This window comes from Phyllopteryx taeniolatus, chromosome 8 (assembly GCF_024500385.1).
Source record: "Phyllopteryx taeniolatus isolate TA_2022b chromosome 8, UOR_Ptae_1.2, whole genome shotgun sequence".
NCBI lineage: Eukaryota > Metazoa > Chordata > Actinopteri > Syngnathiformes > Syngnathidae > Phyllopteryx > Phyllopteryx taeniolatus.
The window spans coordinates 23,530,480-23,545,765 of NC_084509.1; the positions used below are offsets into that span (position 1 = coordinate 23,530,480).

General features: G+C 41.7%; 3 protein-coding genes across 9 annotated transcripts in view; 1 reads left to right on the plus strand and 2 right to left on the minus strand.

The window, feature by feature from the left end:
- Nucleotides 1–2,923: 2,923 nt before the first annotated feature.
- Nucleotides 2,924–7,125, minus strand: slc19a3b (solute carrier family 19 member 3b). Its single transcript, XM_061782138.1, is given in 11 exon segments — nucleotides 2,924–3,233; nucleotides 3,451–3,592; nucleotides 3,670–3,862; nucleotides 4,130–4,262; nucleotides 4,264–4,282; nucleotides 4,428–4,708; nucleotides 4,710–4,744; nucleotides 4,911–5,076; nucleotides 5,399–5,578; nucleotides 5,668–5,870; nucleotides 6,472–7,125. Coding segments are annotated over 10 exon segments (1,461 nt in total). The 5' UTR covers nucleotides 5,818–5,870; nucleotides 6,472–7,125; the 3' UTR covers nucleotides 2,924–3,071.
- Nucleotides 7,126–7,260: 135 nt separating this feature from the next.
- Nucleotides 7,261–14,766, plus strand: daw1 (dynein assembly factor with WDR repeat domains 1). Of its 3 annotated transcripts, none has more exons than XM_061782141.1 (13): nucleotides 7,262–7,471; nucleotides 7,664–7,736; nucleotides 7,937–8,081; nucleotides 8,700–8,758; nucleotides 8,833–8,955; nucleotides 9,059–9,158; nucleotides 9,438–9,521; nucleotides 9,938–10,044; nucleotides 10,127–10,229; nucleotides 10,380–10,494; nucleotides 11,088–11,164; nucleotides 13,176–13,338; nucleotides 13,498–14,766. In XM_061782141.1, the coding sequence occupies exons 1-13, from the start codon at nucleotides 7,432–7,434 to the stop codon at nucleotides 13,530–13,532; spliced, it is 1,224 nt and encodes a 407-aa protein (XP_061638125.1). In that variant the 5' UTR covers nucleotides 7,262–7,431; the 3' UTR covers nucleotides 13,533–14,766. The 3 variants fall into 3 exon arrangements, with proteins under 3 accessions (XP_061638126.1, XP_061638125.1, XP_061638124.1); XM_061782140.1 differs by having other exon boundaries at nucleotides 7,263–7,471; nucleotides 9,414–9,521; XM_061782142.1 differs by lacking the exon at nucleotides 13,498–14,766 and having other exon boundaries at nucleotides 7,261–7,471; nucleotides 9,414–9,521; nucleotides 13,136–13,318.
- sphkap (SPHK1 interactor, AKAP domain containing) overlaps nucleotides 14,245–15,286 on the minus strand; it is a 30,727-nt gene continuing 29,685 nt past the window's right edge. For 3 of the 5 annotated variants that reach the window (XM_061782134.1, XM_061782133.1, XM_061782137.1), the window contains one exon: nucleotides 14,245–15,257. In XM_061782134.1, the coding sequence (XP_061638118.1) occupies nucleotides 15,111–15,257 (147 nt within the window). In that variant the 3' untranslated portion in view covers nucleotides 14,245–15,110. Of the gene's footprint in view, nucleotides 15,274–15,286 lie in introns of all 5 variants that reach the window. The other 2 variants (XM_061782136.1, XM_061782135.1) reach the window with 2 other exon arrangements.

Consider the following 15,286-nt stretch of genomic DNA (forward strand, 5'->3'; position numbering starts at 1 on the left):
TATGACATACACGCACACACAAAAAAACATACTGTACTTGTGGTTTGGTGACTAGAAATTGTGCAAAATCAAAGACGGCAGTGCCAAATTGCCTCTGACCTGGAGACGAAGGCAACGGGCAACTTCACAGGTTGTCATCACTCCCACACACAACATGCATGGCCTGCATTGGCCCAATGCTCAAATGTCCAAGGCATTGGCAATGAAGAAACTTCCATGTTGTAAGATTACCACAGGTTTATAACACACCTAGTCAGTCAGCAAAAATTTTGGCAACACTCAAGATAACAAATGGTGTTCCTTTTTGGATAAGTGTACTGGATATTGCCAGATTCTTGTCTGGTCCAGTCAAGTATGCGATGAGGTTTGACTGTCCTTGTGGGAAATACCCACACTTGTCTTGACTGATAGCTTGGTTAATCAAATAGTCTGGTCAAAGGACATCAGCCTGAAGGCAGATTTACACCCCCACTATCAAAACTTTACCCTTAATTGTGAGATTACAGGTTGTATAAATATGACATTGACAATGATAGGCATACAAACAACACTGAAGCAGCCACATCAGCACTTTCAGGTAAATAACATCTCGCACTAATTGTTGAATTCAATATAATTAGGGATCAGTCTCTGGAGATATTCTCATTGAATATCTGATTTGAACCAGAGTCCAGAGAACTGTGAGGCAGATGTGCTAATCAGTTGTCCACCATGCTGCCCGCAGTTTCACACATCCAGTTTCAATAAATGTGCTGTCTAAAGTAGGACAGTGTAACAGCTATGGGAATTAAATTGAATAACATCCATGCAGACCTCCACTATGGCACAACTCTTTCAGGCAATGTTCTTCCAGAAAGAGAGAGAGACAGACACTCATCCCTCAATTGTAACCTTGCAATAATACAACCCCAATTCCAATGAAGTTGGGACGTTGTGTTAAACATAAATAAATACATTTTCAAATCATTGTATTCTCTTTTTATTTATGTTTAACATAACGTCCCAACTTCATTGGAATTGGGGTTGTACAATACAATAATATCCTAAATAGAATTCCCAATTCAAATAAAAAAAAAAAGGCACTACCCTCAACACTCGTTGCGACTGCTGTTCTGGTTTACCATTCAGATTTGTTTTTTTTTAATTATACACTGAAAAAAGTAAAACAAAGCTGTCCTTCCTTTAAAAACAAATAAATCAGGTTGAAAAATATTAGTTTGCTCATTTCAAATGAACTTCATTTCCATTCATGGTTAAATTTTCTTTACTTGTAATTTAAATTTACAGTGGGGCACCGAACTCAAATGTTTGATTTTGAGTAAGTGATTTTCTTCGATTGAATGTGATTTGAGCATGCATTACAGACTTGGATGTTGACGTTGGTAAGAAAAAATAAACTTTGCCTTTTGGTAAAGTTATGGTTAGTTTAAAGTCATTTATGTTGTTAAACATGTACTGTATCTGTCCTTGACCGGATGTAATTTTCAGAGGTGGGACCAAATCGTTGCTTTGCAAGTCACAAGCAAGTCTCAAGTCCTTTGCCCTCAAGTCCCGAGTCAGTCGCAAGTCGAGACCGGCAAGTCCCGAGTCAAGTCGCAAATCCTACACTTGGAGTTTCGAGTCATTGTAAAATAAATAAAATACTAAATATATATATATATTATATTTATATTTAATTGACATGCAAATATTATATACTGCATTTATATAATATATTTTAAAATCTGTATTTATTGATCAAAACAAATTTGATAAACAAGTGCATTGAAGCTTTACAATAAAAGTAGGGGGCTGATCAAACTTTTTGCACCTTCAGAGCCAATTGCGTTAGTTTATTGCCCCTTCAAAACCGACAGTTAAAATGCTATGCTATGACGTACTTTTTCTCATTTTATTTTGCAAGTGACATTAAACAGACCTGTTACAAAGAATTTGCATCGAGTAGTGCAATTCTTTTTTGTTTGTTTTTCTTCAATAATTCAATTCCTTATTGTTACGTTAAATGTCGTTGTTGTTTCTGTGTATGTTATCAGTGGTTTTTGGAATGTATACCTTATTTAGCTGTTACCTTTATTTTTTATTCATGCTGTGTTGTTTTCTTTATTTGTGCCCTATGATTGGCTGGCAACTAGTTCAGGCTGTACCCTGCCTCTCGCCCGCAGTTAGCTGGGATAGGCTCCAGCATACCCATGACCCTAGTGAGGATAAACGGTGTAGAAAATGGATGGATGGATGTTTTCTTTTTTTTTAAGATAATACCCTTACTTTAGGTAGTGTGTAAAAGAATCACCTCTCGGTCAATTCCTCCACCAGTGTGCCCAACAGGGTGTTAACTATTAAACCACACATTAGTAATAATGGTGTGGGACATTTTGACCGAATAATTAATCATTAATATCTTCAGCCTGATGTTGTCATATATTTTCTTGGAGTAAAGCAGTGAGTTGCACATATAGTCATAGAAAGAGGAAGCTACAATGTGCTGATTTGTCAGTGCTTTGGTCAAAGTAGCAAGTCTTTTCAAGTCAATGGGTTACAAGTCCAAGTCGGGTTACACGTCATTTAACATACTGTCGTGTCTAAAGTCATCAAATTCATGACTCGAGTCTGACTCGAGTCCAAGTCTTGTGACTCGAGTCCACACCTCTGGGCGGTGGCCTACCTACAACCGGGGAAAGGAGAAGCTGTTGCTTAAATTTCTGAGATAAACCAGAAAGACCGTCATAAAACGTTAAATAACGACAGTAAAAGCCTTTGCTTTGCATGAAGCTTGGATGAGTGTGTGCATGTCTATGAGCGATAAAACTCGCTGCCATGTGTTTCTAAACTAAGCTAAGTTAGCAAGAGCTAACGTTATGGCAAACTCTGGTAGGTAATGTGTGTTCCAACATTCAGCAATGGTTTACATGAAATAAGGATAAACTACTAAGTGAATCATTTATTTAGTCAAAGTTAAAATATTAAGTTATGCAGTGTTCATTTCTTTACAGTGCACAGTAAAGCTTTTCATGTTAAAAAAATAATAATACTGTAATAATTACTCCCTCAAGTTGTATTTTGCTTGACCTTGGTCAGAACGGTTCCTCATGGATGACCGCCACGTGTTCTCCGACTGACTCCTTTTGCTTGTTATCTGGTGGCTCTGGAGTGTGTCGCTTTGTACAAGCAGTGTAGGTCCCTCGAATCAAAAAGAGCACGGAGATGACAGCATGGTAGGTCCCGTAAATGATGAACTATGGAGAGAGAAATATTTCTTCACAGCACTTGAACAAAGCGCCATCTTTGGCTTTGCAATGGTACATAGCAGCCACCAGGTGTCACTATGTCCACATAAGATGCTCACATTCATATTCAAACATACATTTGAATACAAGCCATACATGTCTTGTTATTTTTCATGCATGAGTCTGCTTCCTTTTTTTTTTTTTTTTTTTAGCTGTCGAAATATACCTGTGTCACAATGTCCAGTCCTAATGTAGCTCCATCAACAACAATAAGTGTCATCATGGTCTGCAGGGAGAGGGCCACAAATGTGTTGATACCGAACGTCAGAGCGTAGCACTCCATGGAGAGATTGACGGCAATCTGAAATCTGAATTGCACAGTGGCTGTTATGATTGATTGAAGCTTTTTCCCAAGAACTTTGCAGCGGGACTGCGGTGAACTTACGTTGTGATGGTGATGAGCAGCATGTAGCATGATTTAAACAGGGCATAGCCAGCATAGCAGGCCCAAATATTGCTGGTGAGCACAATCAGGAACACAGCGCCGGCCCCGATGGCTGAAAACAAACCTAATGCCAGCTCTCCCCACACAGACCAGTTCACCTTGATGTAACCCACTGAGAAAGCTGCTGCAGCACCTGCCCCACAAAATACAGACATGAGTTGGGGGGGGGGGGGAAAGCTGGGTAATATACAACTAACATTTTGAAATGACTTATCTTGGTCTCTTTTGTCATGAAAACCTAGAATTTGAACAGCGGTGTGTTGACTGTATAGCCACTGTACAATAGTTAAGCCTATCATCTGTATGTATCTAATCTAATAATGTTGTGGCTAGGTATGGTTTGTTTGCAAAAGTGGGATACACACACACACATACACATGGGTTACAAAACTAGTCTTACCAACAAGTGAGCATGCAGCTTCTACACCACCATTGTAAACCGATGACGTGGCAGATGGCGCAATGTGGTCCCACATTAGTTGGATATAGTTGAGTATTTGCATATATCCAGCCGTGGCCAGAGCCCACCACAAGGGACCAATAGATCAAATGTCTGCATGTGGACCATTAGGACAAGAAATGACAATTCTTTTTATGAAATAGTAACAAGTCACGCTCGAAAATAGTCAAATGATGTGGAATGTGTTAAATGACACTAGTGCATGGATGTAAGATGGCTGAAGAACAGAAGAAAATGCCTTGACGAGTAGGACTCCCTGAAGCTTTGCCACAGTAAATGACCCGCACTGAACACATTTTTCCTGCTGCACCAGCCAGCGTTGCCATGACGCTCCATCTTGTGTTTCCCAGGGCTAGCTTCCTCCTCATCCGACACCGTTTCATCAGGACTGTCCGTTCTCCAAGGGAGCTCCCGCTGGGACTGTCGGACCCAAGCTACGGTCTTCCTCCCTTTGAAGAACATGCTCCTCCGAGGCCTCGGCAACCAGAAAGAGATGAGAAAAGCCACGCTTGTAGTGCCCCAGAGTGATGGCATTGATGTCGAAGTAGTCCAAACCTGTTGATTAGAGTCTATACTTTGACACAGCCTACTCAAATCTTCAAATAATTCAGGACTTTCTTTCATAATTCTTTTTGCAGTGAATATAGTTTTGCATGCTAAAAACACAAAATAAAATGAATCTAATCCCCTTTAGTTGTTATCAAAAGATTTGAAACACAACCTGCTAAAGAGACGAGAACTTGTCCCAGCCCGGCACCGAATGTGTAGCCGAAAAGCATGGCACTGCGAAGGTAACCAGTGGCTCTTTGGTAATTCTCAAGGGAAATCACGCTGTAAATGTAAGAAAAGTAGGCCACCTCCGTGGCAGTCACAACAGCATAATGAATCTGTCAAAGAAAAAGCAGTTTTAAAACAACTGGGTTTAAAAACAAAAACAGTGATGACTGTAATTCATAGTTTTCACTCCTAAATATTTTTTCTGCAAGATATTTATTTTTTACCTAATATGTTTATATACATAGATAGGTGGATGGATGGATGGGTGGAGACATCCAAAAAACAAAAATGTGTGCCGATGATATGGATGAAAATCAACGGACTCTCCGGACCTGACACTAGCTACCACCCAGCAATAGCGGCGTCTCGGATGAATGGGCATCATTTACGACCGTGCTCTGTACAATATTTGTTGGAACACTTTGTGCATACCTCAAGGAAGACCATGGAAAGCAGTCCAGGGGCAAAGCAGAGTAGGACATAGTTGGAGACCAGGAAGAGCCCCTGCACCACAATCAGTGGTTTGTGCCTCAGGAAGTCGGTGAGCAGGAAAACGGGGAAAAGGAAGGCCAGGTAGGAGTATGTCCATATGGGATAGAGATAGTTGGTCACCTAAGAGAGAACGAAATGAAAACAAGGAACACGGTTGCTCATTTAGTACGCTAAAAAGTGACGTGCACCGTTGGTGGGTTACATCTTACCACTTCTTCGGAGATGTTCTTATAAGGTCCAATTAAGTATGGCGTGAGGAAAGGCTCTGCAATTCTGCAGTTGGCAAAAAACCCATAGAGTGACAGGACCGCAGTAGGAAAACCCCAGTCGGAGGACTTCAGCTCGGCCCAGCAGCCCATGCTTTCCTCTCTGTTAGGGGGGCCCTAATGGTGCGATTTTCTCTCACACATGCCTTTAAAAGAAATAATGAACCTTCCTCAGTTAGTCATCACCACAAGCTGGGGTAATGTCATCAGCTGGATGTGCATGTGTCTTGCTTTATGAGTTTAGACTTTCACCTGTTAGGAAACGTAAAGATATCTGTGCAGACTTTAATACCAGTTCTGATGTTAAGGCAAACGTTTAATAAAAAAAAACAACAACAATGATTTATAGTAAAATATATTGGTAACATTTTATAATTGTTGCAAGAATTATAAAAAAGTTTTACGTGAGTTTTATTTTGTATTTTTTTTAAACTTCCAAGTCCTGACTGAGTATGCGTCATGGCCGCGTGCTCGTTTCTCTGGCTTTTACCATAGCAACGGTTTGTTGACAAAGGAAGTAGTGATGGGCACGGCAGTTTCTTTTGAGTGTACTGAATCATGCGAATCAGTTCATTAAAAAGATTCGTTCAAAAGATTCGTTCATTTCTTTTCACGGTCACTCAACACGTTCACCGAAGGACTATGCGTTGTTGTTGTCATATATGGTAAACTAGGAACGGTGGGGAGATTATAAAATAAAAAAATAAATACAAATACAAATAAAACTTCGGCTAAATGATGACCTACCTACACCTCCCTCGCTCGCTCTCTCTCTCTCTCTCTCGGCAAGCTCTCGAACACCCGGCTTCGGTTGTGACTCGCGAGCTCAGCTACCGACCATCCTTCCGCGTCCCCTGACGTCCAGCTCGACTCTCGCCAGCCGGCGTGACCTTTCTGCATTCCACCGCGGTGGCACGGCGCTGGCACCAGCCCCCCGCCAGCCGGGCTTTCTGCTCACTCACCTTACTGTTATTGTCATCTGATGAGTGGAAAGTGTCTTGAGAAGCGGTATAGAAGTTTCATGTATTATTATTACGATGAAATAAACAGTTTTAATAATCACAGAGATACAGAGGGAATGATATGCATGTGTACGTATATACATTTATTTTAAATACGTGTGCTTGACTGACTCAAAAATTAGCCGTTAGCTTGAAGCTGCTAGTGAAAGCTATCCCCGCGAGGACGTCAGGATTTACGGTGAAAATCACTCATGAGTACGTTCACTGCGTAGCTACGTCGTTCCTTGCGCAAACGTTTCACAAACGAAGAAGTTCAACGAAATAATCACTCTTCAGTTCCTTAGTACAATAGTTCACTGAACGAATCACTCAATTCACTTAAGTCCCTCCCCCGCCCGCACGGCGCTGCCTGACGCTGGCTGCTCATTGGTCATTCGCCGAAGTGAGTTACAACGCTGGCGAATCGCAAATCACATGGCAGTGCGTTGAATTGAAGTCCCGCACCCGCCTGCACGCTGGCTGCTCATTGGTCCTTCGCCGAAGATTCAGAAGTGAGTGACAGAACGCTTCAACAGTTCCGTTTCCGCTCCCAGCAGACTCAGTCGCCTCACGGCGGCCAAGCTAAAAGAACGAATCACTTCATAAAGTGATTCGGTTGAGTTCGTTCACTAAAAAGATTCGTTCTTCTGAAAGAAACTGTCTTGAACGTAAGAACACTAAGAGCAAGTGGGCTTTGCTTACCAAAATGAGACTCAAGAGGTTTCTTCTCAGATATTACCCACCAGGTAACACAAATCATTGTTCCCCAATGTTATTCGTGTCTCTTTCCGTTGTAAAATGCGCCTGTAATCCAAGAACATTGATAATTGATACATGTTATCGACCACGATCAGCTGTTGCTAGCTACAGCAGCACGCAGGCAAAAAGCGACACGTTTCCATGAGCATTCCGTCTACAATGACATTTTCTCCCATCAGGTATAATCCTGGAATATGACAAAGGAGGCCTTTTGAGGACTAAATCCATCGACCTTCTGGATCTGACAACAGAGTACGTGCATAATTGCTCGTTACACGGTCAGTCAGACAGGGGCGAGTCTAGGTTGAGTAGTTCGGGTGGGCTCCACCACAGCTACCACTACTACTGCTGGTGCTGCTAATAGTATTCATATATATTTTCAAAGTCATACCAAGTTATTATTCTTGATTTATTTTTATTTTTTTTTCAATTCTTTTTTTTTTTACATCCAGAACCAACCCAGATGAGTTATTGAAAGAGATCATGGAATCAGAGCCTCTCATCTCAGAGTCCCGAGCTGAGCAAGTAAAAAAGCTCATCGTTCGACTCCAACAGAAACAGAGCCAAGATGACCGCGACAGGTTCTGTTTTTCCAAGGTTAGGCCAAATATCTGTCTGCCCGCCTGCCCCTTCCCCCCCTTCTGTCGTAGAAATCCAAACAAAAGACTTCACAAAGTAATTCAAGTGGATGGCCCAGCCAGAACCTAGACCTAAATTCAATCTCACAGATTTGGAGAGCTTTTTCAAGAGAAAGTGCGAACGTATTTCAAAGTCAAGATGTGGCCTGCTGATAAATTCTTAACCGCCAAGGTGACTTCAACAACATTTGGGTGTGCATACATGCAACTAGTACAGTCATGTTTTATACCTCTCCTACCAAAAGATTGATTTCTTTTTCCAAATTGAATTGTACCGGGGATATAATTGTAAATTATATTTGAACACTTTCTGTTTCTAGACGGGTGTGAGCATCATCTGGCTCTGTGATGAGTCTGGGTAGTGACGTTAGCCAGTCACTGCTACATCTAAACACTAGAGGGCAGCAGACACCCTAAGCACAGTAAATCCATATTTTCACAAGGCATTGAAGTTGCAGGAAATTCCCGTCTATGTCTAAAGTTCACATTAATTGCATATGCCAGTTATACATAAAAGTGACACAAGTGAAAGAGATTACATTTATCATATCATATATGTTTTTGTTGTTTTTTGCAGGAGCTGAAAGCGCACATACTGCCTCTGACTAACGTTGCATTTGACAAATCAGGGTCAAGGTGACGTGCAAAATTCTGATAATTCCTGAAACGCTCCTGTGTGCGGTGCTCTCATCGCCGTGTTCACGCTGCAGGTTTCTAACTGGGAGCTACGACAGAACATGTCGTATTTGGGACACCGCCTCCGGCACTGAGCTGCGCGCACTGGAGGGCCACAGAAATGTGGTGTATGCCATTGCATTCAACAACCCCTTTGGGTAATGAGATTTTAGTGACGCAGTATCTGTGAACCGGCATTCTTTTCAGGTGTTGTACTGGGTTTTCCACATGTAAGTGCTATTTTGTCTTCGTGCAATTTAGAGACAAGATTGCCACTGGTTCTTTCGATAAGACCTGTAAACTGTGGTGTGCTGAGACGGGAAAATGCTTCTATACGTTTCGCGGCCATATGGCTGAAATAGTGAGTATTACTTTCAGTTTTGAATCAAAATTTAGAGCATTCATCACTTTATATGCTAAAACTATACCACACCTATATTTTACATTTACCTTGAAGTGCATTTAATGTGACCAAAGGGCAGGCAAACACACATTGTTTAAACCTCAGTTGTCTTGTGTTACTTTCAGTCCGGGACAAGAAAATCTGAGAAATATTTACTCTGGGATCGGACTGTTAAGTGTGAGGGGGGAAAAAAAAAAAAAGTGTTTTGTGTAGGTGTGTCTGGCATTCAACCCTCAGAGTACACTAGTGGCCACAGGCAGCATGGATGCCACCGCCAAGCTGTGGGAAGTGGAGACCGGGCGGGAGGTGGCCACGCTCGCTGTGAGTCAGCTTTTCTTTTCCTCTCGTTGTCCTTGCGTGAGGCGTATAGTGCAGGGATACAATTCTCCTATGTCATTGTTACATTGAACCATGTTACCCCCACAACAAGCAAACCTTCTCAACCTCACACAGCCACTCACGATTTGAATATAATTGTTAGGTCTTAATAAATCACAAAAACCTTCTCTGAGGGAAACTGTTGTGTTACTGTAACTGCTTGCTGCCCTTTCAGCGCCTTACCCCGAGAACAATCATTCTTACTGACAGCAGCAAAACGAAGCAGTTTTTAAAGTTGTACCGTATTTATTTCAAGGGGAATAATCAACCTTTATTGCTTAATAACATGATTTGCATCCCGGAGAAGAGCCGAAGTAGTGTTTTGTATTTTGGAATTCTCCGGACTTGGTTGCGTTCAGGGTCACACTGCAGAAGTCCTCTCCTTGTGCTTCAACTCGATCGGCAATCAGCTTGTGACTGGCTCCTTCGACCACACCGTTATTATTTGGGATGTCGCTTCAGGAAGGTGGGACACACTGTAATGCCCCGTCGTGCGTAAGGGTGAGCCGCTCACCGTGACCTGTGACTGACTCCTGTCGTATTCTCAGATGTGTCTACACCTTGACGGGCCACCAGGCAGAGATCAGCAATGTTCAGTTCAACTGGGATTGCTCACTTATAGTCACAGGCTCCATGGATAAAACAGGCAAGGTACGAAAATGGCCAGTCCGTCATTGACAAAAAATTGAAAGAAAATACCAACATTAAGGGACCTTGCACTGTCAAATAATTTTTGACAAATCACTTCCCTGATTCCCCTTCCACACATAAAATTGTGCTATAATTTTTTTTTTTTTTGAGGTGTGGGACGCAGGCAGTGGCAGTTGTGTGGCCACCCTCGTTGGACACAAAGAGGAGGTTCTGGATGTGTGTTTTGATTTACGGGGTCAACTCATCGCTACAGCCTCTGCTGATGGTGAGACCCTTCTGTGCTGCGTTATACTGTATATTTTTAATATACACTAATCAGACATATATATTAGGTATTTCCTCAATTAGTGGCCTTTGCTCTCATAGATGCAGTGTCCAAAATAATTGCCAGGTGCATCATCAACTTGAATAAATAAATGATGCCCCTCAAATCGATTCCCTTTTTTTTCCTACAGTAAAAAAATCGGTGGTGTTACTAGGTGATGTAATTACCTTTATTAAGTGATATGTTACCTTCATGTGTCGCAGTGGACACATCAATTTCACAACATAGTGCCTGCACATCTGACATCTGTAAAGCTGAAGCTAAAGTTGGTGTTTAAACATTTGAACTTTGACCAGAAAAAAAAAATAATAAGTGCTTTTCTTTGGACACACACTACCAGTCAAAACCTCGGACACTCTTATTCAATCACGTGAGAAACTGTGTCCAAACTTTTGACGGCTAGTGTATGCTAATGGAACATTTGTCTGTAATTCAGGGACTTTTTCTTAAGTCTTTTTCTTTTCCTGTTTAACTCAACAGTCTTACTCTTGATTGCATGCACATTGGCGACTGTTGACCCTTGTTTTTGCCAGGCACTGCCAGAGTGTTCAGTGCATCCACACACCAGTGCCTGACAACACTTGAGGGCCATGAGGGAGAGATCTCCAAGGTAAGAGTCCTGCATGCACAATGCTGTTGACAGGCCGTCACAGAGGAGTTCTTTTTCCTTTTCTTTTTTATATTTTTACACATCTATTCCGTGTCGGTGCTTTTACAGACTGTTAAAGCCCTTTCACTTTTTTGCTCAAATCCTAATATGCGCCAATAGGAGGCGCTCAATCGAAACTCACAATGCAGTTTAATGACGTGGGTAACTCAGTGCATTGTTTCTCAACCCTTACTGAGCCAAGGCAAATATTTTACGTGAGAAAAAAATGTCAAGGTTCTTGTCGAAACAATACATGTAAGAAAAAGTATATGTACTGATCTGATGAAGAAATGAGCTCGTCTCGATTTACTCACAAATCTTCAGGACTTACTTGAGCCTGTTCAGTTTGACACAAATCTATTATTCTGTTGTAAGAATGGCAACACTGTCACTCTCTGGCAAAGATAAAGGACTAAATATACATTATTTGAAGGATAGAAATAATAATTTACCAGACCAATTAACACGAATTGGATAATTTCCCATGATAGCACATTTGATTTAATGCATACAAATGTGTCGTGACACAGCGGTTGGGAATCACTGAACGAGTGTGAGGTTAAGTGTGTTATTTTCATTGTCACGCTACCTCCACTGAACCACACATGACTCAGGCAGAAATAATGAAGTTATATTTACATCATAGCTCACCCATACCTGCACACTAGCTAACTCAATTTACTTTCTTTTTGTTTCTCTCTGTGGAATTAATAACAAATGACAGTTTCTTGGGTGATATTGACAAAATGAATAACGCATGAGTGGTTCAAACTAGAGACATTACACAAGGCTTCCTAAAAAAAAATGAACGAACACACTCAAATATTGAATTATATTCACTGCTTCTGTTTGGGACTGTAAGAGTAATTCTCAGCAGGATCACAGCTAACGTGTTTCTTTGAGCTATTGCAGTCGTGTAACGTTAAGCCACAATCTGTGGCTGCAGCTCTCCTCGACTGTGCTCTAAATAGACGTTTATTTGTAAACGGGCTGATGTTGAAGTGCGGCGACAAGAGGTCTGCTTTCAGGCTGTTATATGCTCAGTGTGTCCGGTCGAGTAGTTTAGCAAGTCGGTATGGGTCAGTGTATTGTATTTGTTTTATTTTTTACTTTTTGACTAGTCCATTGTGACGCTTCTGCAGGAGTGACTTCAGTTCATATGATTAGCCTCGTCTTTCCCCTCATGGAATGAAATGTAGAGGAAAGGTCAATTACCTTTGTCGGGGTTGCTGCGTGCAAGGAATGAATGCGCAGAAGCGATGTCGGCGTGTGCAAACGTGCGAGTGTTGTGTGTACACAAAAAGGTCCCTCTGTTTATCGCTCAGTTATAAATAAACTGGCTGTGGGATCAAGCCAGAGGATTATGACTCTTATCTCTCTTTAACAGGACACCTTCCATGTTTTTTAACTGTGACATTTTCCTATTTTTACTTGACCTGGTCTACTTTTTTTCTCTATACACCTGGTCTGTTTGTTTGACTTGTTTTTACTTAATTGATCGCAATCACTTTTGACAGTAGGACGAGTCTCAAATACTGTTTTTATTTTTGCGTTCATTCCTTTCTTCTCCCTCTGGGCTCCTTTCTTAGTGAGATTCTTGACAGTTTCCATTTCGTGTCTGGGTTTGCTCCTTGGCGCTGTGTTTATATCTTTAATAAAACCATACTTCATTTTCATGGGCATCAAGAGTAGCGCTGTTTAATTATCTCTTCCGTCTTGTCCCCACACTGCGTAAGAATAAAACCGTTCAGGGAACGATAATCCCGGGTCTAACAATTGTCTTCAAGTGTGATTTTCAAAATGCTCTCCTGAAAGAAGTAGTGCCATGTCTTTCCTTCTTAAGTATTTAAAGTCCCCGAAGGGGCTAATGAAAGTTTCACCTCCTTTTGTCAATTTAACTACCTCTGCTAGAATCTTTTTTTTTTTTCCCAGTACACGCCGAGTGGCTGAATGACGAGGCCCCTCTTGTTAGATCTGCTTCAGTCCTCAGGGCAGCAAGGTTCTGACTGCCAGCTCAGACAAGACAGCTCGTTTGTGGGACGTCCAGTCTGGAGTCTGCCTCCAGGTTCTAGAGGGCCACACTGACGAAATCTTCTCCTGTGCGTTCAACTATGAAGGCGACACCATCATCACAGGTACGGTACCCACCACGGATGTCCTACATTTGGCGAGCGTATACACGTTTGATAAAAACTGTTGCCTGCCTCGGGCGCTCCTTGCGAGCCCAACACAAATTGTTAATTGCACATGTCCCAGCTGTGCAACCACCTGCTCATGTTTGTGTTCTACTGCAGGCAGCAAGGACAACACGTGCCGGATCTGGTGCTGACCCTTCCCGGGAGCCGGTAGACGTCCATGTCACTCCACTCCACGTGGGCTTGCTGTTATTGCATATATATTATGCTGCTGTAGACAGCTTCATTTGAGGATGAGCAGCTCAATGACATGCATCGTTGACAGCCTCTGTGCGACTTTGAAATGTTAACTCATTTTCACGCTTCTGATCTTCCGGGTGCAATTCTTGATGTAAATCCTCAGCTTGTTCTCTTGACATTTATTATTTGTATCAATCAAATAAGGTTCCCCCCCCCCCCCCCCCCCCACACACACTTAAGATCAAGGTCATCTTGTTGTTTCCCCCCAACTATGCTAAAGTAGCCTAAGCTAATTTCCTCCAAGCTAAATAGCGTTCACTTGTGGTAAACAGATATCAGCTCAGAAATGGGGCCAACGCATTTCCTCCATCTGTTGAGACTTTGTGTGCTCAGGGAGACTGTAAAGCTGATTTGAAGTTTTTGTGTCATCTCAGAGTAGTCTCGACTTTGTAATCCGCTTTAAAAGTATTAACATTAGAATGCTCGTATTAAAATAGGGGGTTAATTGAGGATATCTGCTTATCTTTGACTGCTTTGCTGTAATGTTTGAAACTTGTGCTAAGGATGTTATTAACGTGGCCCAGTGAATGTCTCAACGTTTTTGTACTAACTCAAAAATCTAATGTTCCCGCGATCAGTACCACAGGGGATGTTACAGGTATTAGATTTGCTTCACATCACAGGAATTATTTATTGATGTCAAAATATAAATACATTCACTTATATAATGACACTTTACAGCTGAATTGTGTGCTTCTGTTAACACAAGAGTACCACAAAGTAGTGAAATAAACACACCAAGTTCACTTACAAATTCAACATTATTAATCTTACTTGGACTTCCTGACCATAAATGCTAAACAGTGCACTACTCCAAGGTGCTGCAGGTCCAAATGGTCAATATATACAAGACAACAATCTAAGATCCGTTCTCAAGTCACATATATTACATCTCTACATAAAACTTTTAAGGTCACAACAAGGGTGGTTTGTTGGCTAATGAAAACAAATAAAATAATAGGCATTTTCTTAACTTTCAATGAATGTGTACAGTGGATATCAGATGAAAATCTTACATAAACAGTCACGTTTATTTTTTTTAAAGGAGCCTACTGAGCAGTTGGAAATGTGCACCTGATGATCCTATTATCTACTGGTACTTTTTGGGAATAAACAAATGAACCAACACATCATTTGTTTGTGGGAATCTGTAAATATACTGTGATGATAGTGTATATCAATATACTCTGGAGCAGTTAAAACCTGCTAATCTCTTAATGGCTCGTTCACTCCCGATAGGAATGGCCAACCCGTCCGTGTTCCTTCGGGCTGCATGTGAGCAGTGACAGACAGAAAACAAAACCTCCGTGGAGAATAGCATGACAGCAGTAAGGGGAAGGAGCATTTGTCAAGTGGGCTGATCACTTTTTGCTCTCAGCTTTGGAAGCGGACACACTTGGTGTGAAGACAAGTGTCAAGTGTGTGGAAGTGCACATGCAAACTTGTATGCAGAGTGTTGAAACTAATCCACTTCACAGGATTTCCGAGAGCCAGTCAAATAGGCTGGACAGAGACATGTCCTCACTCTCCTCTTGCAGTTTGCAGAACTGAACCACAGCGCTGAACAAGTCCGCAATCCGCCACGACTTCTGGGACATCAGATGGACCAACTTCTGGAACTGACAACACACGCACCTAAATTAAATGC